General features: G+C 31.9%; 2 protein-coding genes and 2 long non-coding RNA genes across 5 annotated transcripts; 3 read left to right on the top strand and 1 right to left on the bottom strand.

The window, feature by feature from the left end:
* Positions 1–408: 408 nt before the first annotated feature.
* LOC121121465 (uncharacterized) lies at positions 409–4,236 on the bottom strand. Its single transcript, XR_005865469.2, has 2 exons — positions 3,256–4,236; positions 409–3,141 (listed from the first exon to the last, which is right to left on the bottom strand). It is a non-coding gene; the product is annotated as an uncharacterized lncRNA (long non-coding RNA).
* A 2,300-nt stretch (positions 4,237–6,536) lies between these two features.
* Positions 6,537–8,257, top strand: TfIIB (transcription factor IIB). The gene is made up of 3 exons (XM_040716400.2): positions 6,537–6,969; positions 7,060–7,179; positions 7,245–8,257. Exons 1-3 carry the CDS (start codon positions 6,695–6,697, stop codon positions 7,774–7,776), a joined length of 927 nt encoding a protein of 308 aa, XP_040572334.1. The 5' UTR covers positions 6,537–6,694; the 3' UTR covers positions 7,777–8,257.
* Positions 8,258–9,515: 1,258 nt separating this feature from the next.
* Positions 9,516–13,557, top strand: LOC121121440 (uncharacterized). Its single transcript, XM_040716369.2, has 3 exons — positions 9,516–9,699; positions 10,852–11,088; positions 11,150–13,557. The coding sequence occupies exons 2-3, from the start codon at positions 11,032–11,034 to the stop codon at positions 13,445–13,447; spliced, it is 2,355 nt and encodes a 784-aa protein (XP_040572303.1). The 5' UTR covers positions 9,516–9,699; positions 10,852–11,031; the 3' UTR covers positions 13,448–13,557.
* Positions 13,558–20,134: 6,577 nt separating this feature from the next.
* Positions 20,135–26,288, top strand: LOC121121890 (uncharacterized). Of its 2 annotated transcripts, XR_011781446.1 has the most exons (4): positions 20,136–24,703; positions 24,777–24,871; positions 25,210–25,483; positions 25,735–26,288. It is a non-coding gene; the product is annotated as an uncharacterized lncRNA (long non-coding RNA). The 2 variants fall into 2 exon arrangements; XR_011781445.1 differs by having other exon boundaries at positions 20,135–24,871.
* Positions 26,289–27,275: the final 987 nt, after the last annotated feature.

The raw sequence follows: 27,275 nt of genomic DNA, 5'->3' as shown, positions 1-27,275 counted from the left end.
GTTTTTCGCCTCCTATTCTATAATAAATTTCAAAATATATTAGTTATTAACCAGTGTGGACAATTGCGTAGTAATTTTGAGTAATATGGGGATATTACTTAAGTACCAAAAGAACAATACGTAATATAAGCAACATAACTTGTACAAAATATAATAAAAATATAGAAGATCGAATAATTCCTCGGGGTTACTCTCCCTAACTACTCAATACTTATATCAATGCATATGACATGTTCTCTCCTCAAGAATGAAAGTATAACAATAATAGTTTGAGAAAAATGTTTTAATATATAATGGAACATGGACGGATTGAGCACCTGGACAACAGACCAAAGGCTAGCTTAGGAGAAGTTCACGGATATGTTATTTTTTGAATAAATATATATTAATACGGTTTTTCAATACAGATTGTATGAGTTAAAATCTATAAATATTTATTCATAATATGACAATTAATAAGAATTCAAGACTAAATAAGCTGCAATATATCATCAATATAATTTACATTGATTATTTCAAAAATAGATGCAAACACGAGAAAAATTAATTTTCTAACTTAAACATTATCAGATTGAAGTTTCGCAACCTTTCTAGATTTGAACTTGTTTTCAGATGATCTTTTTCTGCCTTCCTGTCGGATGTTGTAATTGAGTTGAGCAACCAAATTTTTCCCCATCAAGTTGAAGAAGATATGTGTAATCTTGACAAGAATGCTTGCCCATTTGTGACCTTGATCACACACAGTATCAATTATTGCTTCGATTGTAGTTTCTGAGCTCTTTCTTGACTCTTTATGTTGTATTTCTTTGATATGAGCAAAGTTAGGGTGTAATGATGATTTAATTCCTAGACGGTTTAAGGGAATGCGGAAGTATCCTTGAATTTGGAAGCAGTTATAAATATTTTTTTAAATTGTGAACAGGGTCGAAGATGATATGAACTTTTCTATTGATGTTATGTGGGTGGGTGAGTTATTGAAGTCTGGAGCTCACCACCACAAAGAAAATGAGTGGATAAATTTCTGCTAACTGGGTGATTATCAATTAATACGGCCAAAACGATAAATCCGATTTAATTAGAGTATATTTGCTGTAGAGAAATCTTACGTTTGATTTGGCAACCGGTATAAGTACACCACATTAATTTAGTTTCCTCCAACAGATTTGATCATAAATGTAAGGACCGTTTTAGTTCTTTGGTTGTTCTTGTAGCCCAAGAACTTACCTCAAACAAACTCGAATCTTTCTGTAGAGTAGACCTCATCGATTATAAGATTGTCATGACACTCTACTGTGTTTGATCCTTGTTCCAAGATATTTAACTATAGACGAAGGTAGTCCAGTCTTAACCGTAACTGTAGTAGACAGAGTTCTAAGATACTTGGGACATGGAACTGTAAGGCAATTCGACTTGAAGATTTGATTATAGAGGGCCGTACTAACATTTTGCCACAGAGGACAAACAGAGAGAAGACAAGGTAAAAATCTCCTTCTGTTGCGTTTCTTGAAGAGTAATGTCATCTGTTCATCTGTCAATGAAAGACAATTTTGAAGAATGAATTGGCTCTAAGTCTGGGGATACAAATAGTTTGATCAATAAGCCCACGATGATTTCATAAGTCTCTTCATTATTCAAGAACTATTTTGATCCTTAATGCGCACCAATGTTGATTACTTCAGTTACTGATTTGATGACATTAGTCTTCATTGTACGACAGTGGGAGACTGAACTATTGCTTAGCGTATGATGTCCATGAAAAATTCGAAAGGTAAGGTCTTCTTGAATTTCGAGGATAGGCTTAATATCAAGGTCCCAACCTTCAATCTGAGTTATGAAGCATCCTCTCAATGAACTTTTCAACAAATTAAAATCTTGGAAATTTTAATATTATCCCTTTCCTTCTCATGGTTGTAGATGAATTTGGAAAAGAGTGAGGATATAAACAAGATAAAATAAGTAGGTGAGATGGTGTTGAGAGTCTACCTCTGTTAATGATTTTGGATGAATTTATTTAGTTCAACTTTTTCCTTATCCAAGTCCACGGTGAAACTGATGTTGTCAGGAGAAGAGTCTCTAAAAACTAAGAATGCCCTGCATGATGCACAATCAACCTTTTTAACCAAAGAAAAGGCAATATATCCAGCGACGAAGAATAAAGTGTTGCTCTCCATTGGATGTAACCGTCTCCAGTTCAAAAGGCTTCCACTGGGGAGGAATATATCTATATGAGATATTCCTCAGTATTTTCAGTGTAACAGTAGTTCTGGATGATAATGAAACTATTGTTATACTGAAAATGCCTATATTGGAAAATTCTACCAATGCTAACACTCTAATTTTTTTATGCTTCTAAAATTAGCCGAACGCTAATATAATAATTGCCACCATTTAGTCGACGACACCAGCCAAATCTTCTTTCAATTGGATCAGACTGAAACATCTCCTGTAGAATTTCATTGTAAAGACTAGGACTAATATTTTGCCAGATTAAGGCTATAGTGAGGATCATAGGAGAATATCTGCTCTGTTTTTTGGCCGATTTGAATACGAGATTCCTTTGTTGTACAATAAATGACAACTTAGAAGCCTGATATTAATTCATCTCCCCTTAGTTGAGGAATTGAAAGAATTCATCACAAATCTTCTTGTAGACATCCACTTCTTTATAAGCTACGTTGGACCCCCCAAAAAAAAAAAAAAAAAACCTACAACATTGATGGCTTCTGCTGTAGATTATATTTTACCAGGAAATCTTAGGCAATATGACACAGAGTTCGTTTTTAATTGTACATGATTGTGTAACACTTTAAATGAGAGGTCATCTTCCACTTCGAGGCTAGCTACAATATCTAAGCCTCTACATCTGAATGGATTATTTTGACTAGAGAAACCTTTGGAGTTTTCAATAACTATAATCCAGAGGGCAATGATTCAGAAGAAAGCTTGTCATAGAGATGTTTAGCGGACCGAACAATCTCTTTATTAAACATTTCTTTCTCCAATAATTCATATCTAATAGTTTTAAACTGAAGTTTCTGGTTGTTAGTGGATGCTCTCGTTGATCTGGAGGTTGATGGCGTTGATAAAAGATAGCTTGGGAGATTTGACCATTTAGATGGTATAGCATCCCTTTTTAGGCGTCTGAAAGATTAAAAAAATAGACTAAAATACTAATACTATTATAAAATACAATATTTAATAAAAAGATCCTACTAAACAAGAGTATAGTAATGATTTTAGTGAAAAATGAACTACCTTAGCTGGAGTAATCTCCTTTCCTGGCGTCTTCTATCAACAGATAAGGTAATGAAGTCATTTGCTGTGAAGTATTGACTGCATAACCTTGAACTTTTTGTTGGTGTCTAATATTTTGTATCTCTTGGCATGCCCTAAGCCACTATCATCTTATCATGAAGAATCACATCAGAGTCCTTAGAAAGAACTAGGACAGCCATAATTGCAGCCAGGAGCAAAACACTCGAAAACCATGATGAATATTCACTTCAAAAAACAATAAAAGCTCCATTGTCCAATTAATTCAGATATCAGAATGATATTCCAGAAACAATTATTGGCAATTCCTTTTTATTCTAAAGTTATGAATAGCTCTCATTCTTATTCAATAGACAATAAGAATAAGTACACGAAAGATTATTTATTAGTTCACCTCTGTTTTGGCATAAAAAAACGCTGGCCGGTTTAAAACGCACTTCCAGATATTCTAGTATTTATTCCTTGAAACATACTATTGCCCCCGGTATGCTACATACAAAATGTTTGCGAGAGTAAATTCATTTTTAGAATTTATATTTTATTCAAATTTTAAAATGTACTGTAAATACATATGAACTATGGTCTATCATTATTCATTTATCAATTAGAGAATTATAACAAAAACAAACAGAAACAATATAGCAAAAAACTATGCTACGAGCACACGCCTACAATATTTCAATAATACAACTACATTCTTAGTTCAAAATATGTCTATGATATACATCAGGAGCATTATATGATGTGACATTTTTCCATACATACAGATAAACTTTGTTTATCACTGGTATCATGTAGTATTCAATACAAGTGTTATTTTTTTTTTAAATTCTAGATAATAATAGGATGAGTGATGACACATCAGTGTTCTCCCTGTGGCCTGTACACACGTTCGATACTACTTACAAAACGATTTTAAGTAATTTTGCCTCGAGATTCGCTGCCTTTTTTTTTCAACGTTCTTTATTTGGCTTATAATTTATAAGCCAAATAAGTTATAAAACATACACATATATAAATAAACCGGAGCAATTGCGTAATATTTTTTATTATTGAAGGCTCGAATGTTACTGTTGTATTAATTATTTCATCACTATTTTCCTTTTTTCTTCTTGTCCTAGCTATTTGATCACGATTAAACAGTAAAATTCAAACCGATAATAAAATAAAAACATAGAAAGGCGGCAAATATGTCGAGCGGCAAAATCTCTTCGACACAAAATTACCATTGGCAAAATGTTTGCAGCAAAATTACAGGTCACGATTCAAACACTTGCGAGAGTTTTTCATTTTTACATACTAAAACAAAACTACCAACCCCAAGAGTGCCATTTAATACTTACAGTAATTACGAGTAAGATTAATTGGATAGAAATTTATATGTGGAAAGGTGTGAATATTTCATACATAATATAGATCATCTATTTTGATATTCTAAATCATGAATAATTAATTTTGTAAAATCCAAGTATATCAAATTATCTATCAATGATTGTGAGCAAGGTTGTGCCCTTATCGGTCTAGTGGTTCAAGTGGTACCATTTCTTGAACCGGAACCGACAAAGTTAAACTGAAAGCACAATATATTGCTAATGGGTCTCGGTTATTGTGTTTATTTTCGTTTGTTGTATTTTTTATTATATTTATAACCTTTTAATCTCTCTATATGTAAAAGAGAGATTGTGTGTGTGTGTGTTTGTAGATGTCCTTTATACGTTCCCACACAATTGAGCCAAGAACGCTAAAATTTTGCATGGGTCCCTCTTTTTTGAGCTGGGACAGGCTAAAACGGGGGTGTTGATTTTTGTGGAGGTCATATAAGGAGGGTTTATGCTATACCCAAGCCCCTATAACTATTTTTGTAGCTCATGGAGACTAGTGATTGGCGATTGAGAAATCGGAGGAAATTTCAGGAAATTTTATTTCAGGTGCAAAAAAATGAACTTCCAATGGAATATGGGACTAGTAAATTTTATAATTATTCGTATATGTATTAAATAGAAGTATTTTCTGAATATATTTTTTTAATTTTCTTAATTAATTTGACCATTTTCAATATGATTTCCCTCTCCCTATATAGCGCGAGCATATACTGTATATGGAATACTAGCTAAGGTTTAACTTATGTATATCCTTTATGATATACATAAGTTTATGCATAGATTACTTAACTATGTTAAGTAAATGAAACACCTCGTAACTTTGATCGTATGACGCAACCTTTTCCCTAAAAGAAACAGAAAAAGTCTAGGTCTGCTACTAAGCATGTTGGGGCCCTATAATATGATAAATATAATATTTCTTAAGCCAAGGCTTCCCAAATTTTACGATACCAAGGCCCCTAGACTAATATATTTTTAGCTGAGACCCCCTTTATACGAAATATTTGTATTATGTATGTGTAGACTGAAAGCAATCCTCAATTATCCATCTTCCTGGGCCCTCCCCTCACGGCCCCCACTTTGAAAACCATTGTCTTAAGCAACCTTAATTTCCGGCCCTCCTGTTGGAATTTGGGGCACTACGAACTCTGCATACAAGGTAGCTGCGGCTCTTTTTTTAAGTGACTGTTACCAAAATGAGCCTGATAAAAAAGAACCTAGACTGATAGAACCGCCTAACCTGAACCAGGCACAACTTTGATTGTGAGTAAAGTTAGAAATGCCCCACGCCTTACAGAATATGATGCAGGTACATATTTACAAGATGGGGCAGTTTATAATTTTCAATTTGAAGTCATGTTGAAATTTGAAATATGTATCAAAAATTCTATAAAATAACAGTTACATAATCTTATAACTTTTGCTTCTTAGTAAATATCTCTAAATAACTCTTGAACAGAGTCACACTGGTTGATTGTTGTTATGTTATATAATTAATTACTATGAAATATTTAAATTAATAATAATGGGTATTTGTTCTAATATTACATATTTAATTAATGTTTGATAATTTATGGATGGTAGATGTCACCATCTACTTTATTAATATGGACTATGATTTATGAACTCCCACAATAAATAGCAAAGTTTAATTATTTTATCGATATGCAATCATCACGGATATTATTATTTGGTTTAATATTAATCTAAATATTTTTACTAAAACACGAAAAAAAAAGTTTTATATAAAAGGACTTATTTTTGGGTAGTTCATTGTTGTGAACTTAAGAGGTTTTGAGGACAATCAAATTATGTGTTCATTTTTTTTGTATTTTTATATGTACTACATAATTATTTGTTGCGTATATCGATCTTCATTCTATTCATCAGTAGCAGTAGCCATTAGCTAGAGACTTTAATTGTAGCTATTTATTGCATATTGACTCTTTCTTTGACTTTGTTAATATTAACATATTGTTCGTTCTACTTCTTATTAGTTCCTCAGAATCTCTAAGAGATAAAAATCCTATATATTGGGTATGTCTGCAAAAGTACGATGCCCATCTCATCCAGATGCTCCCCTTATGGAGGACCATCGTGCTGGAGACATGATTTGCTCCGAATGTGGACTTGTTGTCGGAGATCGCGTCATTGATGTTGGCTCCGAGTGGCGAACCTTTTCCAACGATAAAGGAGGAGAGGATCGTTCTCGTGTCGGTGGTCCCGAGAATTCCCTACTTGGAGGTGGGGATCTGAGCACAATGATAGGTCCTAGCTGTGGTGCAGCCTCTTTTGGCTCAGATGGAGGGGCTTTGTAAGTTTTAAGCTTTATTTTGCATATTGAATGGGCAGTGTGCCATGTAAATCCCCTTACTACTTCATTCACTCCATTCCCTTATCTTAGGTACACGAGTCGGAAAACCTTTAGCTCCTCGGACAGAGCACTCATCAACGCCTTTCGAACTATTGCAAACATGTGCGATCGCATCAATTTGCCTCGAACAATCACGGATAGAGCTAATGCGTAAGTCTTTGATGATATCATTATTTGAGTCCAAAGTCACTCTCAACATTTCCTGGTTAAATTAGGTTATTTAAAATGGTTCATGACGGAAAGAGTCTCAAAGGACGCTCCAATGATGCAATTGCCTCAGCTGCCCTGTATATTGCGTGTCGACAGGAAGGAGTGCCTCGAACGTTTAAAGAAATCGTAGCTGTAAGCACGGTCAACAAAAAAGAAATTGGTCGTTGCTTCAAGCTCATTCTCAAGGCGCATGATACCAATGTGGAGATTATTACGACGGGTGACTTCATGCATCGTTTCTGTGGTGCCCTGGGCCTCTCACGAGATGTCCAAAAAGCTGCAACACATATTGCTAAGAAATCAGTAGATCTGGATATTGTGCCTGGGCGATCTCCTATATCTGTAGCTGCAGCAGCGATTTATATGGCATCACAAGCCTCCTCAGATAGGAAAACGCAAAAGGAAATTGCGGATATTGCTGGGGTTGCGGATGTGACCATACGTCAATCTTACAAGCTCATGCTGACCCGTGCAATTGAACTCTTTCCTGAAGGATTTACTTTCACAGTTCCCATTGATCAACTTCCTCAAAATTAAAATACTTATTATATGTATACTATGTACATATCTATATTATTATTATATTAATTATCTCAAGTTGGTTTTTTTATGTTTATGACTAAACTTCGCCGTTTCTTCTTCATACCATATTTAAATTAGGGAATCTAATTACTAATGTATATGTATAAGGGAGTATAATTATTCCCTTGTTAATAATGTTTAAAACATTACTATGAACATATAGAACGAAATTTCTCTTGTTATGATGATGTTCGTGTCATAATCATTGAGTTGAGTATTGCTGCAAGAGTAGCTTTTTTTTTACTTATTTATTTATGATTATAATAATCCTGGTTATTTGTATCTTTTAATTGATGTTTATGTTTTGAAACGTATTCTACTCCCCTCTTACATAAATATGTTATCCAGTTATGTGTCTTGTCTTGAAATTATACATCTTCAGACTGCATTTATTAAATAAATATTTAGAATATATTATATTGTTTTTTTAACTAAATTGATCTATATTATTTAATAAATTTCCCTAAAAAGGTATGGATTTACTCATAAATCGTACTACAGCTACTGAATTGCCATGAAATGTAGGATTTTGCAAATCTGTATCAAAAGTGTACTTCCGTGCCAGTATGGAACCAGAAAATGGTACGTACATACTGTAAGGACTTAATAGCTCATTTTTTTATGTTGATCCAATATATTTCTCTTATTCATTTATGACTTGGACCCGGGGGGGGATACATTGAAAAGTACTTATGCACCACCCTGTCCTCATCTGCAGTCGTGGAGGGGCTCATTAGTGTAGGTTTATGCAATTTGTGACCGATTTTCCTTACCTCCCACAATTTTGAAAGACTTAAGTCTTTATGAAGGGAAACTTGGAAAAAAGAGGAGGAAAAGTTACAATTTACATCTCGTAAATTGTGTATTTTATTTTTTTATTTATCATTATAATTATATATATTTAATTTTATTTTTTGTTTATTGTTATTAAATAATTATATTTATTATAAGATAATGTAAGATATAAAATTGTATGTTTTATTATTATACTTATCATTTGAGGTATTTTTGAATATTTATTACTAGAATATCTTGGATTCGTAACAAATAATTTGGTGAATTAAGGAACCATAATCTGAAAAAATGGTACGAAGTTAAGGATACGGAACCAAAATTTTTGGTACAATGCCCAGAGCTGACTTTGATCCACTCTAGTTCAAATCAATGGAATTAGTATACTAGAGTATCTAAGTATCTTACATTCTCTTAAAATACTTTATGTTTGACTATGTAGTATGTACACAATTGATAGAAAAGATAAATATTAAGTAAATTGAATATCAGCCTGCAGTCAACAGCCGAATCAGTTCTGTCTCTAGTGAACTCCTCTCTAATCTAGTATTCTTTATTTGATATGAATAATAATCCATATTTATGATTTTAACTTAGATTATATCTGTTACACAACCTTGAAAACGTAAAATTACACTCCATTTGAATGAGTATTGGGTACCAGCCCATTGTTTAAAATACCTTCTTTGGTATTTTATTTAGTATTTGTAAAGAAAGGATAGGAGCGTCCCTTATTATGTCAATATTTGCTATATGAACCAATTTAATTAAAATAGATAATTTTAAGAAGGAAATATCAATCCTGATGTCATGCCTATCTTCGTGGTAAGATGATGATTTATTAAACTTTTAGGATTTAGAAGAAATTAAGGGCATTGTTTTTACTGGTCTGAGAATATTTTAAGTACACTTTTGTCTATAAAAATGTATATATATATAGCAAGATAGCGTTTTAAGCTTTTTGAATAAATACGGATCCACCTGCCGAAAGACAAAGAGCAAAATTGTTAGAATAAACTCTTGGATAAATAGATGGTGTCTGATATATTTTAAACATATAATTTTTATCATTAAAATATATGATGAGTGAGTATATCACCATTTTATCATAATTATTTGCTTGATAATATCAGTTACATTTTTGTTAATTCATGAAACATATGTCTAATGGTATCACATAAATACTAAAGTCTTCTTTAAAAAACAACGTGAGTGAAGAGGATAATGACGTTCTTCTTGACTTAATACACATAAATCCTTTGATGATCAAAGAACTTTTAACAGAATACTCCTTCATTTGATAATAATATTCTGTGCTGTAGTCGATTCAATATTTTCGGAGACGAGAAGGAGTTTACTATCGAATAATTTTTACTTTAGTTTCAAATAAATATCTCGGAGATGGTCGCTGAGTAGAAAAATACAAAACTGCAATACTCTTAGTTACCATGCCTTCGCGTCTTCCTGCTATCTTGTACAAATTGAGTCTGATTAATCATACTCAGAGTCAGTCATGTTACTGATTCATAGCAATACATGGAGACTTCACATACAAAGTGTACTTATATCATCAATTTCAAATGACAAAAACTTACTGAGATGTCTGTTTTAACGCTTCGAGACCATAATTATCTCCTTAATTTATATAGTATATACTATATATTAATAAGTAATAGTATATAAATACAATTACAAATATCAATTTACATACGAATTGACCTGTTGGGTGTTCCAATGCATGTAATACATCAATTTCAATCTTGTCATTGCAGTCGCACAGAGATCCTTAGATGTCCATAGTACTTATTCTTAGTCTAAGTCCTCATGCTCCGAGACAAATCCATTAAATATATAAAATTTATATTATTAAAAATTAAATCTGACGTAATATTTTTGAACGTACCCCTTTCGCAGGGTGGAGTATATTGTACCAATGTTATTAGAACATTAGTTCTAGTAAAATTGCATTTTTCAACCTTTTGCGCACCTTGTTACCTCTCTACCTCTATTAATTATTTATATATGTTTAGAACCTTCATTTAATTTAAGATACTATATTGAACTCGCTATGGACAATATAGTACGCTATTGATATAAATTGACGATAATTTGTCGAAGAATACATATGTCCTCCACACCCAATTTTGAGAAAAATCATTCTAGCTTGATTTTGCGTTGATTGCCGATAAGCTAGAAATATCGTTTTTAATAAATAAAGGTTGTGCGTTTTTTTTCAAGAGTCCATATTAAAATAACATGAGAAACTCTATCAATTTATATCAACACTCTACGTCCCAGTACTGCAGCTTGAAGCAAGAAGTCAAGGGAATTGTCATGAAATTTAGGATTTGTATCCATTCTTATTTTATTCAATGCCAATACAGTTAATATAGTATAACTGACAATTTCCCAATCGTCATGGATGTCCCTCGGGTCCAATCAACGAGGAAAAGGGCTGCATCGATCACCCACCCGGTAAAAACACTTTGTCTTCATTTCTTTTTTATTACTGAATAATAATAATTATTATTAATAGGCTCAAATTGATGAAAAGATATCAAGACATGAGTACTCCATTAATGATTCAAATCCTCTCAATAACAATTGTGCCTTCCGGCAATGTAAAGTTTTCTTGGACTATGCATGGAACTACATGGATCAAAGCTCTGATATAGAGTTGATATGTCACAACGGAGTCGTTAAAACCCATTGCCTTGTTCTTGCTCTCATATCCAACGAGTTTGTCCATCTTTTGAGGCCATTTTTTAAAAATATGGAGGAGTCTTTATGCATCTATGTGGAGAGAATTGATTCAGAGTCTCTGAGAAATGCATTGATGGATATTTATTTGTATCAAGACATGGAGAGATTCCGTGAGGTTTGGCGAGATGATAAAAACGCAAATTCTGAGCCGTTCTTGTTTCACGACATTCACTCATCATCAGGTTTTATTTTGGAACCTGTCAACGAGTCTGCCCTCTCTTTAGCCCAATCCTCCGTCTTTCAAGATATACTGGCAGTTCCTGTCAGGTATAAAAGTGTGGAGCTATTAAAAGAAGTGCAATGTTGGTTTTGTAGCTCTGGGTCTATTCATAAAAAACAACTGGTGAGACATCTTGATACAAAGCACAAGGATCTCCATCTTTTTATATGTCATATCTGTGGTGATAAATTTGATTCAGCGCTAAAAATGAGGAACCACCGTCGTTCTTGCTACGATTTGGATTTTTCCACACTCCCTAAGTCTCTTTTAACGTGTTCACCAGAAGATTTCTTAGCTATGGAATCTCAATATGGAAACGTACTGGGTAAACACTATGTTTGTCCAGGATGTGATACTCCATTTAAGGGACGAAAATCCTTGGGATTCCATTTGGAAGCAAATTTATCAAATTGTCTTTGGAAAATAAAAAGGAATATTTCTTTAGCTTCTTCACTAAGTTCATTTCATTCAAAGAAATGTCCTCATTGCCCAGAGAGTTTTCCTTTAGGCGAACAATTAGAAAATCACATATCATTATATCATGAGTTCAAATGTCGATACTGTGAAGAGGCTTTCAAATGTTCTGTAACACTTCGCTTTCATGAACTCAACAATCACAAAAGTAATATTTTCTTTTGTGAAGTCTGTAGCATTTGCTTACAGAGTGAGTCAGAAATGTATGAACACAAATATAAATGCGATCCCAAGTTTCCGTCCAAAGACCATATCTACAAATCTTATCCGGCTTCATGTGAATTTGAAAACTGTACTGAGGGAGGTCCATTTAGTATTCTACTTATAGACGAGCTTACAAACCACTACAAGGATAAACATAATGAACTTAGGAAGCCCATAGCATCCTCTTCTGTATCTGATCCTGATAAAAAACAAAACAAAGAGTACTTTTGTATAATTTGCAAAATTTATCTCAAGTCCAAGTTTACTCTCGTCACACATTGGAAGAAACAGCATTTAGGACGTTATTTTAAGTGTGAAGTTTGTTTGGAGTGTTTTTCTGTGAGCGTGAACCTTAAAAAACATTTGAGCGTTGTTCACAAAATATACACATCCTCAAAGCCTTCTCAGGATCCAATGGATGAGAGCGACACGAAAAGACTTAATTTATCATCGACACAGTTTTCATGCCCACATTGTGATGCATCATTCCCTAGTCATCGACTCTTCTTGGTTCATCGCCGAAGACACCACATTCGTATTCAATATTCCTGCTCCATTTGCAATGAAGCATTTTCTTCCCGTCAAGCCATAGTGAACCATAAGTTAACATGTGAAAAAGGCTTCCCATGTCAATCCCTAAGTTCAGACTTTGTATGCCAAGCTCCATTATGTTATAAATCCTTTCCAGAATTATGTCTAATCGACAATCATTGGGAAGGGTCTCATATGTCCTCCATTACGGATTTTAGCAAATGTGTCATATGTGCAAAGCCCACAAAGGGGCGCAAGGATTTTAAAGTTCATGTAATGAAGGTTCATCATAACTATAACTATACCTGCAAGCTCTGTGGAAAGAAATATGAACAATCCACTAATCTCCGTCAACATTGGAATGTGAGTCATCTGGGTTTAAGCCTTTCTTGTGCTTTTTGCAAAGAAAGTTGTACTGATTTGCGTCAAGTCTACAAACATCTCCTAATGAAACACATGTCTCCAAATTACAAGGCTTCCAGGGATATTTGTGACGTATGTGGAGATATCCTCGAATACTGGGACGCTTTGTCTGAACATAAACGAAGGAAACATTCATCTAAAACTGGATTTTCTGGGAAAGAGGAACCCATCGATGATTGCAGTGGAGAGGATCATGAGCTGGAGGGCTTTTCTCTTTGAATCTAAATCATAATATTATTGTTGCTTATTTAAATGATTAATATTAATATAATTCGTATAGTTATTATTTTCTCTTTTATTAAAATACACATTATTGTTACAATCTATAATCCTAAGTATAAAGAAAACTCAGTTCAAATCTGTTACATTCACAGCTACCTAAGGATAGATATACACGAATTGTTCAACTAAAAATATTGACTTGACTCAATGTTAAGCCACGTGTTTTGAAAGTTACCTCTGTTTCATTAATAATAATCATTAATTATTATTATTATTTGTTAGACATAAATAAGTTATATTTATTACTTTTTAGTTTGAGGCAGTAAGCTGAGAGTAATATTGCAAAAAGTCAAGTTCTATAGACCTGTTCTTTCAACTCTTTTTCTTCTTTTTATTGTTAGATCTCTTGGTTTTGCAGGAAATAATGGGTTTTGTGCTTTTTATTTTATGAACGAAGTATTTACATTCTTATATGTACCTATAAAACATTGCAAAAAAAAACAAAAAACAACAACAACCAGTCATTATTTAAACGATTATGATTATAGTCGCCATTTTGTAAAGATTATAAGATCCAAGGATGGATATAAATATGAGCCAATTATTTTGCTAGAAAATAATAAACATTATATAGTTTTTCTTCAGCAAAAAATATCAATACAGCACTAAATTGTTTCATCTTTTATAAATCAGACTCTCGGTTAAATATTTTTATGGGTTATATCTACAAAAAAAAAAGACCTAAAACCCCATTAAGGGGCATTTTTATCAGTTATAATAAAAAATATCTATAAATTAAATATTAAAATTGATTTATATCAACATAAAGATATTTTTCGTTCAAAAGATTATCAATAAATAATGTCTAATATTTAAATCATTAAAATAAAATAAGACAAAAAAAAAGTATATATATATATATATGTTTATATTTTAAGTCTAAATATTATTTCAGATAAATATAATCAGATTAAATGAGTAGAAAATGATCCTTTCAATATAATTTTGGAAGTCATTTTGATGTGGGTATGTATAATTACAAATATCCGAACCATTTTTTAAAGATACTCATGGAAGTAAACAAATAATGGAGGCTTATATTTTAACAAGTTCACAAAGTCAGGATCTGGAATACGTTGTTAATTTATTGAATCTCGCAACCTTTTACCCTAAAAAATACGTTAAAAGTCCCAAAAATCAGTTGGTAATTGTTAATAGCCAATTCTTTTCAATTATAGAAGTATTATTTAATAACGGTGGGAATTGTTCACTGCACAATAAGAACTTATTCGAATTCAAACAATCAGCGTTAAGAACACTGATAAGGGAAAAATAGATAACTGACAACAAAATAAAGTGTAATTTAAATGGATGATAAGTCATTTCAAACTTATAATTAATTATCAAAATATGGATAATTTTTTTACACATTTAAACTTTACAATAATAGATGATTCACAAAATATTTAGTACCAACTGGATTTAACAAAGCCATCATTTCGCATATAATTAATAATTATAAATATAGTTGAGAGATTAATGTTTATTTTAAATAAAAATATTTATAGACCAGTGCTTTCCAAACTTTTTAGATTGTGTACCAACTGAGAAAATATCTAATATCTCAAAGTACTACCATTATTTCAAACATCAAAAATTGTAAAATTTTTTGTATTAAAATTTTTGGATGACCTTTTTTCTTGACCTAATTTAATAAAATCACGCACTCCACATACCAAGCCTTTTGTGTAACACAGTTTTATAACTTCTATCATATAAGGTACACTTGATCAATTTGATTCATTATTACTCATTAAAACTTTGAATCTAGAAGGTAAAAAACTGTTGCATTTGAGATCACTATATAGATATACATATACATTATAGACAAGTTAAACCAATATTGAGCATCTAGGAGCCTTAGGTGAAGTACTAGTTTTGTAACCAGAATATAGATCCACGAAGATTAATTTCAATTATGTGTATAGATACGTGCTTCAGGACTAGGGCCTATTAAGCTTAGAGCTTAATGAACTGAAAATGTGTATTATTTTCTTTCTATCAATAGTTTAGTGGAGCTTAAAAAGCTTCTCAGCCCCGGAGCCTTGTTTATACATCTGTTTGAGTTTGGAGAGGGGCACAATCATTATTCTTAGGGAACACAGCCTCCATGTGCACTTTAAGATACAATAAGTTGTTTAAGAATTAGAATGGATTGAATCATAGGCGTAGGAGATGATAATTTCTTAAGGAGACAATTTTCATTTAGCTCAAATAACTAATTTATTACAAATTTGGGAATCGGATTTTTAAAAATTTAAGACTTTTTAATATGGTGACTTTTTTAAATAAAAAAAATTTTTTGTACCACCTTTTTTTATGTAAAGTACAATTCTGACATTTTTTAATTTCTGTTAAAGTACATTTTTTGGGATAGCCTAATTTTCAATAGGTGTTCTTTGATTAGGTTTACTTTATGGGTTTTTAATTTGAATTTATCCATTTATTTGGGGTTATTTTATAATAAAATAAAGATAAATTGATTCGCCAAATATTGTAAATTGAATATTGTTTAGTCTGCGTAAAATGGGGGGGGGGAAATTGCCTTGCTCTTCCCTCTCCTACACATATGGGTCAAACAGACTCATTAGTGCTTTAAAGGACTCAACTAGTAGTATTTTAAGGGTTAAAGTGAACCTGTGGTATTTTAAGGGTTAAATGAACGAACGGTGTCAATTCAGGAAGAACCTTAGATATGGCAAAATGAAGAAGTGTAGCTATATACTTATATAAAATGTCTCCCCATAATTTCAATTTATTTAAATGTTTTATCGATATCAAATTATGGTAACCAGAGCAATTTTCTTTATCGAGAGGGTTGTGTTTAGCCTTTATAATTTTTGCATAACTTTTTTTTATACAATTTTTTTTTTAGAGGATCTTACATAGTATATATACTAGCAGATGGTACCCACGCTGCAGAACTGAATAAAAAAGAATAGAAACAAAGAATGAAGGTAGAAGAAAAGAGATAGAAACAAGGGTGTACATGAGAAGAAAGGAAGAGGGGAGTGACAGAGATAGAGAGAGGTATAGAAAGAGAGAAGAAATATGAGTTTTTATTCCGTTCAAAACACCCCGTTAATGACCTAAGAGACCCCAAAAACATCAATGAAACGTGCTTGGTTATTTTATACGTTTACTCTGATTTTTAATTTTAATTTTACAATGATCCATTTGGCTGTTTTGGGTACCATATTTGATAAAACCAAAACAGACTTATAAATATAGATAAGATGTCTAATTTGTACAATTTCCTTATACAAGTTGTAACTAGAACTAAACTTTATATTATCTATTTTTTTGGACTGTCTTTTGCCACAAATATAACATATTTTGCTTACATTACATCCAATTTTCCGACTAATAGGACATTTTTATGAGGGAGTGTCGAAACAGATCTAATCTCAACTCCCAGACTCACAGAATAGAGCTGTTAATTCATTTTTACAAAGTTATAATTTGGAGTCCCTTTCATAACTTCCTGCAGATAGTTTTAAGATGCGTTAGTTATGAATGTGTGAATTATAATTCCTTTAGATTATTTTTCTGGGAGCATAATTCGGGGAAATAAACCTGTAGAGTGAGTATATGAATTATTAATTTATGGGAGTTTCAAAATGAAGTGGGTTTCCCACAGTATCATGATGATGGACTTATAATAAGGGGAATGAGAAGATTTCATACGACTTGAATGGATTTAATTCCCATATAATTTCTTTAAATATTGTTTAGCTAACAATTTCTTCAAATTTCGCATTTCTTCAACATAAAAAGGCTTCTTCCATCGTAATTGTAAAAATATGATAAATACAACATACATAAGTATGTATTGCATTATGTTAGGCATGTTATTATAAAACTACAAATATGTCAACGATTCGATGAAATGCATCTCAGGAATGTTGTAGATGCACATTTGATGTACAAATTTCAGCAAAAACAAATAAGTTGTTTAATGCGATCGTCATTATTAAATAAGATTTTGAAATATGTACTAATATTCGGGAAATCATGTTGTTTTCAGCTGAATCATTTGAATTGTAAGTTCAAATTACAATTATGTATTATCACTCATATCAGGCATGGTTACTGAGTTGAAAACGAGTGCTGTTCATGCTTTCTGTTTATTTTTGAGCACCTGAACGGAAAATTATTTCACGAGAAAAATCTTTGAACAGTGTTCATTTCTTCCTTCTTTTTTAGTATTCTCCAATGATATCTTTTACCTAGTTTTGCGTCGGTCCTTATTTATTCGGTTCAGTTCAGTCAAGTCTTAGAACCGGTCCTTAATATTGTCAGTACTATAGCCGATTAAACAAAGCAGGATTATAAATATATATATATTTTTTTTGGGGGGCGGGGGGGAGCTTTTTTTTGGAATTTTAAAAATCAAAATAGTTCAGAAATCAAAGATATTCACAAAAAAGTAAATTTTTGGAAAAAAAACTCAAAAATTAAATTTAGATTATTAAATTTTTTTAATACAAATTTCAAAATCCATAGCTATTCACAGAAAGTTAATTTTTTAGAAAAATATTTTAAATATTAACGGACTTATCTTTTCTTTAAAAAAAAAATACCTCTAATTTCGGGTCAAATTTTTTCATCCTGACTAACAAACTTTTCTGGTAAAAACCAAAAATTCTTTTTTTTTTTTTTTTGGGGGAGGCCTAGAACCCTTCCACATCCTCTGTGGTTGCCCCTTCAAAGGAGGAATAAGTTGAGTGACGACATCAAGGACGGAACTTTATCAGTTTTTAGGACTGATATTCAGGACTGAACAGGACGAGATTGCAGTCTTCAGTCCTAAATAAGGATAAACAAAACACTACTTTTATCACAGGAACTGAGCTAAAATTAAGTAACGGAACGACGCTCACGTGATAAGTACCATCTTCCACCTTCTCTTCGTGCTCTACGAAATGCCCTTCCCTATTTGTAAGTATTTAATTATACAAGACCTGTGAATTCACGAGGTGAATTCTGCGTAAAAACTTGCATTTGTCACTACAAAAAATAACTAAGAGACGTACTTCCAAATGGAGATCTCGAGAGAAAAATTGGTTTTTAGTAGACAATTCAATAACCTTTTTACCTCCATTAACCAATTTCAGAAAGCCATTCCCCCCAGATTACTTATAAAAGAAACATTAGTTTTCCAATAGAGCATTAGTCCGCTCAAGAAATCTTGAGCGCGCTCCCACTCAGTTTTCTAATTTTGTGAGTGCTCTCTCGCTCAATTAAAAATTAGCTGCACCTTTTCTTTTTTTTTTGCTCGCATAGGAGTATTTGAATTTGACAATTCTTTATGATTGCAATTAATTTCCATAAATTGTCATATATTACTTATTCCGAAAAATGAAGAGAATAAGGTACAAGAATAAATAAAACTTAAAGAGGCAAAATTCTATTAAAAAAAATAAATCCATAAATGATCATTCCAATGTTTTAACTATTAAATATTTGATTCATTGACAGAAGTTTTTTTTTCAAGGTTTTCATCTTTTAAACTCTGGCATCTATCCTTAAATAATTGACTACATTTCAAAAATACTCTTTCAATGGTAGCTGAGGACAGCAGTGTATAAATCAGAAGGTAACATTTGGGCTTGATTAGATCTAACGGCAATTCTACCAAATATTCAAATATCGTTTAATAAGAATGATTAAATTGACCGAATTCATAGACTGATATAATTACTACGTGCAAATAAGATACGATTCAGTGCTAATGGGTAGTGTTTCCCAAACAGTGTGTCTTGAGGCAAGTTCACGTGTTCCGTACGACTTGTGACAACCATAAATTATTTTAATAGCTTATAATAATCTAAATTATTGATTTAATTAAAATAGGTGGGTCAAGAAATTTTTATTTATCTTTTGGTGTTCCTTTGGACACAAAAAAGTTTGTCTTGGGGGACATTTATTACGAAGTTTCGAGTACTATCATCCAATTAAATACTGATCATTAGTTTGAGCTTGAACACAGGCTTATCAAGTTTTGAACTTATGTTTGCGTGAGGTTTTGAGATCTTATGTCAATTTACTACATAAAAATATAACAAAAGGGTTTAGGCTGGGAAAATTTGGTTACAAAAAGGAAAGATTTATCTTCCAACGTAATCTCCACACAGAAAGAAGAGGTGTCTTTGAGGAAACTGAAGTCTGAGTCTTCTTAGAGTCTTCTTCAGCTACATGAGAGGCAAACTCTTCAACCGAAGACAGCGGAGGCCCATAGATACAGCATAGAAAAAAAGATTCCAGCTTATCTCGTGACATAACTTCAACCGTCTTTTCTCGCAATCTTTAACATAATTCTTTAATTCTCCATTTTTTTATGTTAGTCTCATAAGATGCAGAAACAGAAAAAGTAATACAAATGAATATAAATGAGCGAAAATTCGAGAGATTTTACCGCTCTTCCAAAATGGTGAGAAAGCTCCCACTCTCACTCGTTATTCTAAACAATGAGTGCGTTCCTACCTTCGCTCAAGAGTTTTGAGTGCAGCTCACTAATGTTTTTTTCCCCAATAATAATATAATTACAGTTGTTTTTTTTATAGATAAAGGGATTATCTTTTTTTTTTGTACATAGATAGTGTTTTATCAAGAACTCAATCGTGCGGTCTTTCTGTTTGATCCTTCGCTACTTATCTGGGGTATGTATCCACCCCATAGCCAGAAATAGTATTGTAATATCTTGTGTGTATAATACTTTTGCTCCGTCTTCTATGTAAATCCTTAATTTATCATTGCCTTCTTTAGTTTCTGAGTTAGATATTAATACATCATGAAATTAATTATTGAGGCTTCAAAAAATGTACTGAATGTGCTCCTATTATTTATTTATCCCAATGATAAACCCCATAATAAAGTTAGAGAGATGGAAAAGGAGTGGGAGATTTCTTTTTCTGTATATATAAAACGTTTCTTGTTTGTTAATACTTTAGAAATAATCAATCCTCTACAGACTAGAGTCTACGATGTTTTACATTATTTTCTCCATCTACTACTTTGGAGGTTGATTTAGTAGGTATATAATAAGGTGGTAAAAGAGTATTTAATCTGTTCACTGATGCTTCATATTATATTATACACTTTTGTATAGTTATTTGTATGTGTTAGAACACAAATGAACTGAAAAAGTTTGCTCGGGCCGGTGGATTATGCATCACAAATAGGAATCTAATAAGAATTCTATTCATATAATAGATTTCCAAATTCACAATGCTTCATTATAGATATGTATAGCGAGGGGATTTTAAGTCTGGAGCAAGTTACGACCTCAATATCTTGGCAACCTTGACTTCTATGTTTATGAAAGTGTGCTGATCAGATTCAGTTGAAAAAACTGTATCAAATAAAAAACAAAATTTGTGAGATATCCTCCGAATTCGAATGCCGTGAGCCAATTATGGTGTGCCTCTTGACCAGGTCCATCCCCAAGGTCGCAAATAACTACACACATAACACTAGATACCTTAAGTTAATACTAAAAGATCCAGTGTTATGCTAGAATTTTAAATTGGTGGGGTTTGTTCAAATTGGATAGTTGAAACTGGATTTATTCCGGAATAACAAACATTTTAAAGATCTTTATGATTTGGGCAAACCCCTTTCACCACGATGTGTGGGGCGTCTTGGAGAGAGAGTCCAATGAACGTGCACATAACACTGTTGACTTCTTGCTGGGTGGCAGTGGTCAATATGGATAAGGAGTTCCTCATCAAGACCTTTGCCAGGTTCAGGGTTGGTTGGAGTGATTGATATCATTATGTACCCCTTCATGAAAGAGTAAAATATCTATGAATTGCTGAATTAGTTTTAAGGTGGTAAAATGTAAGCATTATCCTCAAATTTTCTGGTTTTAAAATCCCCACCCTGTTGATATGTATATAATGAGATTGCATTTCGAGGAGGGAGTACCATTAATTAATTATCATCTATTTCCTTAGAATTCGTGAAACTTCCCTCTCTCCTCAGTCATACTCATAGTGAATTCATACTTCCACATATTGATAAGGCATTTTTCTGCTGCAGTAGAGATAATTGACATACGAACCTCTAGTCTATACATCCCTAAATCGACTGCTGCTTATATTTGTAGACTCCATCATCATATGATATGATATGAACCCCTCAAAAACTAGACCAATGCAGCAGTGTCCATTGATGTAGGTAAAATAATATACATTTTAGTGATAGTGATCTGACCAAAATATATAAAAAAAGAGATTTTGTATCATTTATTTATAGGTAGAAATAACCAAACAAAAAAACCATTAAGGTAAATCATTTCCAAATTAGTGCTGAAAAGATTGACAGTTACATATACGGAATAGTAATGGTCAATGGTAGTGACTACTAGTTCTTGTGGGTATAGAAATATAAAATATTAATAAATTATACATTGTCCATTAATTTGACGCCATTGAGACGGATATTATTAATGACTTGAAAAAATGCCGGTTGACCGGAATGAAATTCAAAAATGAGTGAGTGTACATGCATGCACGCGTGCGGTTTGCCATCCCACGGCACAGCTAGGGATCAAATGAAAAGGAATTCCAAAAGCGACGGCAGGCAATAATCAAGAAAACTATTTCATCACATTGCTTAGGAATTATGTAGTCTATGTAGCACTGCAGCAAATCTTATTTCGGTTCGTTAATATAACGTGGATTCCTCATTTTCCCTCTTTTTTTTGTTTTTTTTTTTATTTTAAGTTTTTCCTATTAGACAAATTAGCTGTCATTGAGCGTTTAGTTTTCTATTAATAGGAGTCGATGACTGTTGTTGATATTTGTTTGTGGTGGTGCTTAATTTATTTTTACCTCCATTGAATCGAATCTAGTAAAATAATAATTATTAATAAATAATAATATAAACTTTATATCAAAGTGTATATTTTTGATACGTCTTATAAAGTGGTATATTTAACTGGCCGGGATCGAAGGAAACGAGTTTTTGTGTTAGTGTGTGAGTGTAGTATCTGTGTGCCTTTTTCACACTCATTTTTTCTTTAAAGGTTTTAGTTCTTTTTCCTCTAAAGAGCAGAAGAGGTTTCTAATCTGGAATAATGAGCTCAAATAACATGATACATTGTCCAGATCCGGACGAAATACCCATTTGTCCATCTCGAATACCCTGCATGCTCAATCCAGACTATATTGTACAAGAACGTCCTTCAAATGGACCTCCAAGTTATATAGACTCCTTCACCATCTCAGTGTTATTAAACATATTCCTTCTGGCCCTAACGACATTTCTTATCTACCGGTCATCAAGAAGGAAAGACAGAAGGGAGTATAATCTACCACATTCTTCTTCCGCCTCTCATCTTAAACTTCCATTCCATCACACCTCTTCCATACTTTCTCTGGAAGAGGAGGATAGGATCTCCATAGCTACTGTATAAATGAAAATGTTAAAAAAAAACCAAGTCCTCTGGTTTAACAAGTGTTCCTATCCCAAGGATTGTCCCCAATCGTAGTCGTCGCCAAGAGACGATACAAGTGCTATTTTTGTAACTCTTAGGCCCTGACTCCACGTGCAGTCACTCAAATCTTGAATCTCACGTGTGCTACTCATCCATAAAACTATTTATAAATGTGCTAATTTATATAAATAGCTACTATCATCATTATACAATTTAATTTTGTCGAATGTTCATGAGAATTGCATATACATACATACATATGTATCGTGCAAGAGTCCAAAACTGTCAGAAGAGATGTGCAGATGCGTGTACAATCTATTCCTAAACTTTTTTTCTCATTTTAGTCATTATACAAATATATTTTATATATTTCATATTCATTATTATTTGTAATTGTTCCTAGAAAACTTGTATAATTTATATTATTTTCTTACTCAAAGAATCTCTATCTTTTTTTTTATTATATGAAATATTAATTTAAATAAAATCATTTGAAACGAATTTGTTAAATTGTCTGCATAGAGTAAAGTATATAACATAAACATTCTTGCTTACTTTATTATCTATAATATTTGTCAATTGAATAAAAATATCTTATATGTATATTGTATACACACTTTAAACTAGTTTCTGGTGTTTTTCTCGTAATTCTTGGAAAATATAAGGAACGAGACAATTATCCTTGATGTTAAAAAGTATTCACGTGTATTCTGCCATTTATCTCGCTAGCTCTCTATGGGGAAGTCCAAATCAATGATTACTTATGTAATTAATGTGAGGATTTGGATAAATTGTTTATTCTTAAACCATCTTGGTTTTATTGTTAGTTACGAGGCTCTGTTATCTATTCATTTAAACAAATATATATGTAAAACCTGAATTGGTTATCCCAGCTAAAAATTCTATAACACAATTAAATACTCTACCTCTTTTGGTTTCCAACACATGATCCTTGAAATGGAAAAAAAATTGAAATACACACATGTATAGAAGTTTATACAAAGACATTTTTGATTTATGGGGTTTAAGTTGATTGACGGTCCACGAAGTAAAAATTGCAATTTGTAAAAGATATACCTATATATATATATATAAACATTTATAAATATCATCAACAAAGGCAAAAAAATAAAATTTGGTATTGATGCTGGAGATCCTTTCATTTTCAATGCTTGATTTTTTATTGTATAAGCAAACATTTTATTATTTTTACACAATATCGATGTAATTAATCTTTTTTGTCACAATTACAGGGTTTCAATGATTATTTATAGAGTTAATATAAATATCTAGTCACAACTTTCGACTTTTGTGTAGAGGACAATACCCAGATTTAGAAATAAGTTTAGTTTATTTTTAATTTGCCATTTTTGTACAAATTCTAGCTTAAATGAGCAATCTGTCCTAAAAATGAGGTACATAACAGGGAATGGACAAATGTCGGGAAAGATCAATATCTGCGAGATGGTGCAGATATAATAAATTATCAAATAAGTATACAAACAGCTAATAGCTGCAAGATAGCGTCACTATATCGAGTAGGGAGTATGTAAATAAATTATTAAATTATTAAACTAAACAACTCTCTTGCCCTTTTTTAGTGTTGGATCGGTCTAAAAAAACTAGAAAGACTACAATCCTATCAATCTGGTGTTAATGAACTTTATCAGTCCTAGAACCTGTCCTTATCGATCTTTTATGGTAACTTCAACAGCTGAAATTACCTAATTTACTAACTACGTAACAGGATGGTTATTATAATTTATATGTACTTGGTATCATTAATAATTTTTCCTCGTTTTTATGCTCTTCAATTCTTGGTAGGAGTGGAGAAAATACATTAGGAAATCAAGTCCTGGGATGGATCCAACTTTACCGATTTTAAATCAAGAATTTAGAGTACAGATGATAAGGATAATGTAATAATTGAATGTTCCATAGATGGTCGTTATATTAAAGATGAAATTTTTGACTTTTTTATTGAAAATTACAAAGTGGCTCATTATAAAGTTCAAATACCTATAGCTACATCATTGCTAAATACATAGTAACTAAATCATTATAATCGAAATAAATGATAGCATTAATTAGTAGTTGATAATTCAAATGGCTGATTTTGTAACCTACATACTAAAGCATTATGGGACGTAGAAATTGTAACTTGTGCAATCTACTAGTACACAACATATAAATACATGTTTGGATTTAAAACAAAAACTTGAATCATCTAATTTAATGATACTTCGTTTTTTTAAAGGTTCAAGACTTAATGGCAAAAAGTTGATTTGATCAATGATGGAAATACCCATGACTTCCTAAAAATAAAAGACAAAAAATACAAAATTGAACAATACATCTGATTATTTATGATGATGTTTTTTGGGTTAAAATAATGGGAGGAAGTCAGTAAATAAAAGAATCCAGGTGTTGGCCATCTGGGTTTGTTGTTGTGAAATCCGTTGAGAGCATTGTAATGTCTATATAGAATTAAGGCCAGATGAGACTCGTCTCGTACTAACATACATACCTAGGTATAATTATACTCCTGCTGATTTTTATTCATTACTTAATAGTATGTTATTTGAGAGCATGTCATTTTGCTACTCTTCATATATATATGGATAGTATTCGCATGTAATTGCCCCATAACGACAAAATTAATCAAATTCTTACTTCGTCGTTATTTGAAGGCAATAACAACCGTGTCGTAAACCTATTTTATTGCTATTTTTATTATTTTTTGATTATATTATTAATCAATGTTTCATCAATTGCCTTCTAGGCTTTTTAACTGAAAGAGGACTCCAACATCTATAATATAAGGAAAAAACCGGCTCAATATCTTGGTGAGAATTCCTTAATTACAATTATATGAGTATGAGTTAGATAAATGAAGCGAAAAATCCAAAGAGAAACAAATCGTTTTATAGTTACGTAACTCATATAGAATTTGAAGTTTTTTGGATAATTTCCAAGGAACTGGTGCTCCAACAACAACAACACCTCCGCCACCATCTCTCTAGCCCAGGCTATGCAGTCTTCTCAAGTTGATAAATGACACTCAATCAATAAAGTTGCATTTAATTATATAATTAAAAGATTGACTCATGATCCTTAATCTTCATAAAGGGACTTCCCCTACCTTAGAAATCTAATAACAACATGAGTAATATTATTTGATATCACGGATTTTGTTTGTATCTCTCTCTACAAATTGGGTTTTCCTTACTTTGTGTTATTTATAATTGAATATTGATTCATATGACATTCATTAGATATATCTGTGCAAATATAAAGTGTGACAAATATTTATCGATAAATACATTTATACGAAAATATTTGTTTTTATTTATAAAGATTTCTGAAATAGAAGGAATAGACTTTCTAGTTTCTATAATATATAAGTAGTGCATGGAGGAAATTAGGGTATGTTTTATGCAAGTCTTGAATTGATTTAAAATTTTTGTACTTCCTATCGATGATATTATTACATATACAGATATTAGAACCTCAGAATTCGACCACCTCAGTACTTGACATATTTAACACAAAATGACGAAAAAAAACTTTGCCACTGAGCCCAAACAAAACTTTTAAATCCGACTCTTTATTTATTTTCTTTGATCTTTTGATCTACTCACCATGTGACTTTTGTAAACAGTATAGAGTTTGTTGTTTAGTGGGTTTTAACTCTGGTTTTAAACCAGAGATTGTAAGGCTTTGATATATTTTCATTGTTTTTGGGGTTTTATGTACTTTATTTATATGCGTCCCAAGAAAGATATAACAGGAAATGTTTGTGTAAAAAAGACAATTTTAGGTAAAAACTTGATGATTGAGAATATGTATTAATCCGTTTTCAGTTATGTCTTATGGAAAAAAGTGATTCGGAACTCTACACCACTTCTTGGTACTCCTTCCGGAACGATTTAGATCAAAATGGTTTCCAGGGTTTTATAGTAGTATTCAATTAGGGTAAAAATATGCCAGGATCTGATTGGAGTCGAATTAAATATACAAACTCCTTAAAAATTATTAGTTATTTAATAATTGGGCAAAATATGTTTAGTAGTAAGGTCCCTTAATTGTCCCTCGATTTATGTACTATTTATTGGGAATAACTTTTATTTGATCTACTTGAAATTTGTGCATCATTCAACTATACTCTTTGCAAAATCATTTGGAATATTATATTAAATCAAAAAAGATTGAAATGACATTATGCAGAATAAATTTTTGAACTAACGTAAACAAGTGACATATGACCGAAGTACGAGCAGTAATTTTGTTTTACAAATGTCACATGAGTTTACTCGAAGGATT

Source organism: Lepeophtheirus salmonis, chromosome 8 (genome assembly GCF_016086655.4).
Source record: "Lepeophtheirus salmonis chromosome 8, UVic_Lsal_1.4, whole genome shotgun sequence".
NCBI lineage: Eukaryota > Metazoa > Arthropoda > Copepoda > Siphonostomatoida > Caligidae > Lepeophtheirus > Lepeophtheirus salmonis.
Note: the sequence above shows the minus strand (reverse complement) of the source record. Positions and strands in the feature narration are given on the sequence as shown.

Coding starts and splice junctions, on each gene's coding strand:
- TfIIB (XM_040716400.2), top strand. CDS start 6,695: ATGTCTGCAAAAGTACGATGCCCATCTCATCCAGATGCTCCCCTTATG. Junction 6,970..7,059: donor GGCTCAGATGGAGGGGCTTT/GTAAGTTTTAAG, acceptor CCCTTATCTTAG/GTACACGAGTCGGAAAACCT. Junction 7,180..7,244: donor ATCACGGATAGAGCTAATGC/GTAAGTCTTTGA, acceptor TGGTTAAATTAG/GTTATTTAAAATGGTTCATG.
- LOC121121440 (XM_040716369.2), top strand. CDS start 11,032: ATGGATGTCCCTCGGGTCCAATCAACGAGGAAAAGGGCTGCATCGATC. Junction 11,089..11,149: donor CTGCATCGATCACCCACCCG/GTAAAAACACTT, acceptor TATTATTAATAG/GCTCAAATTGATGAAAAGAT.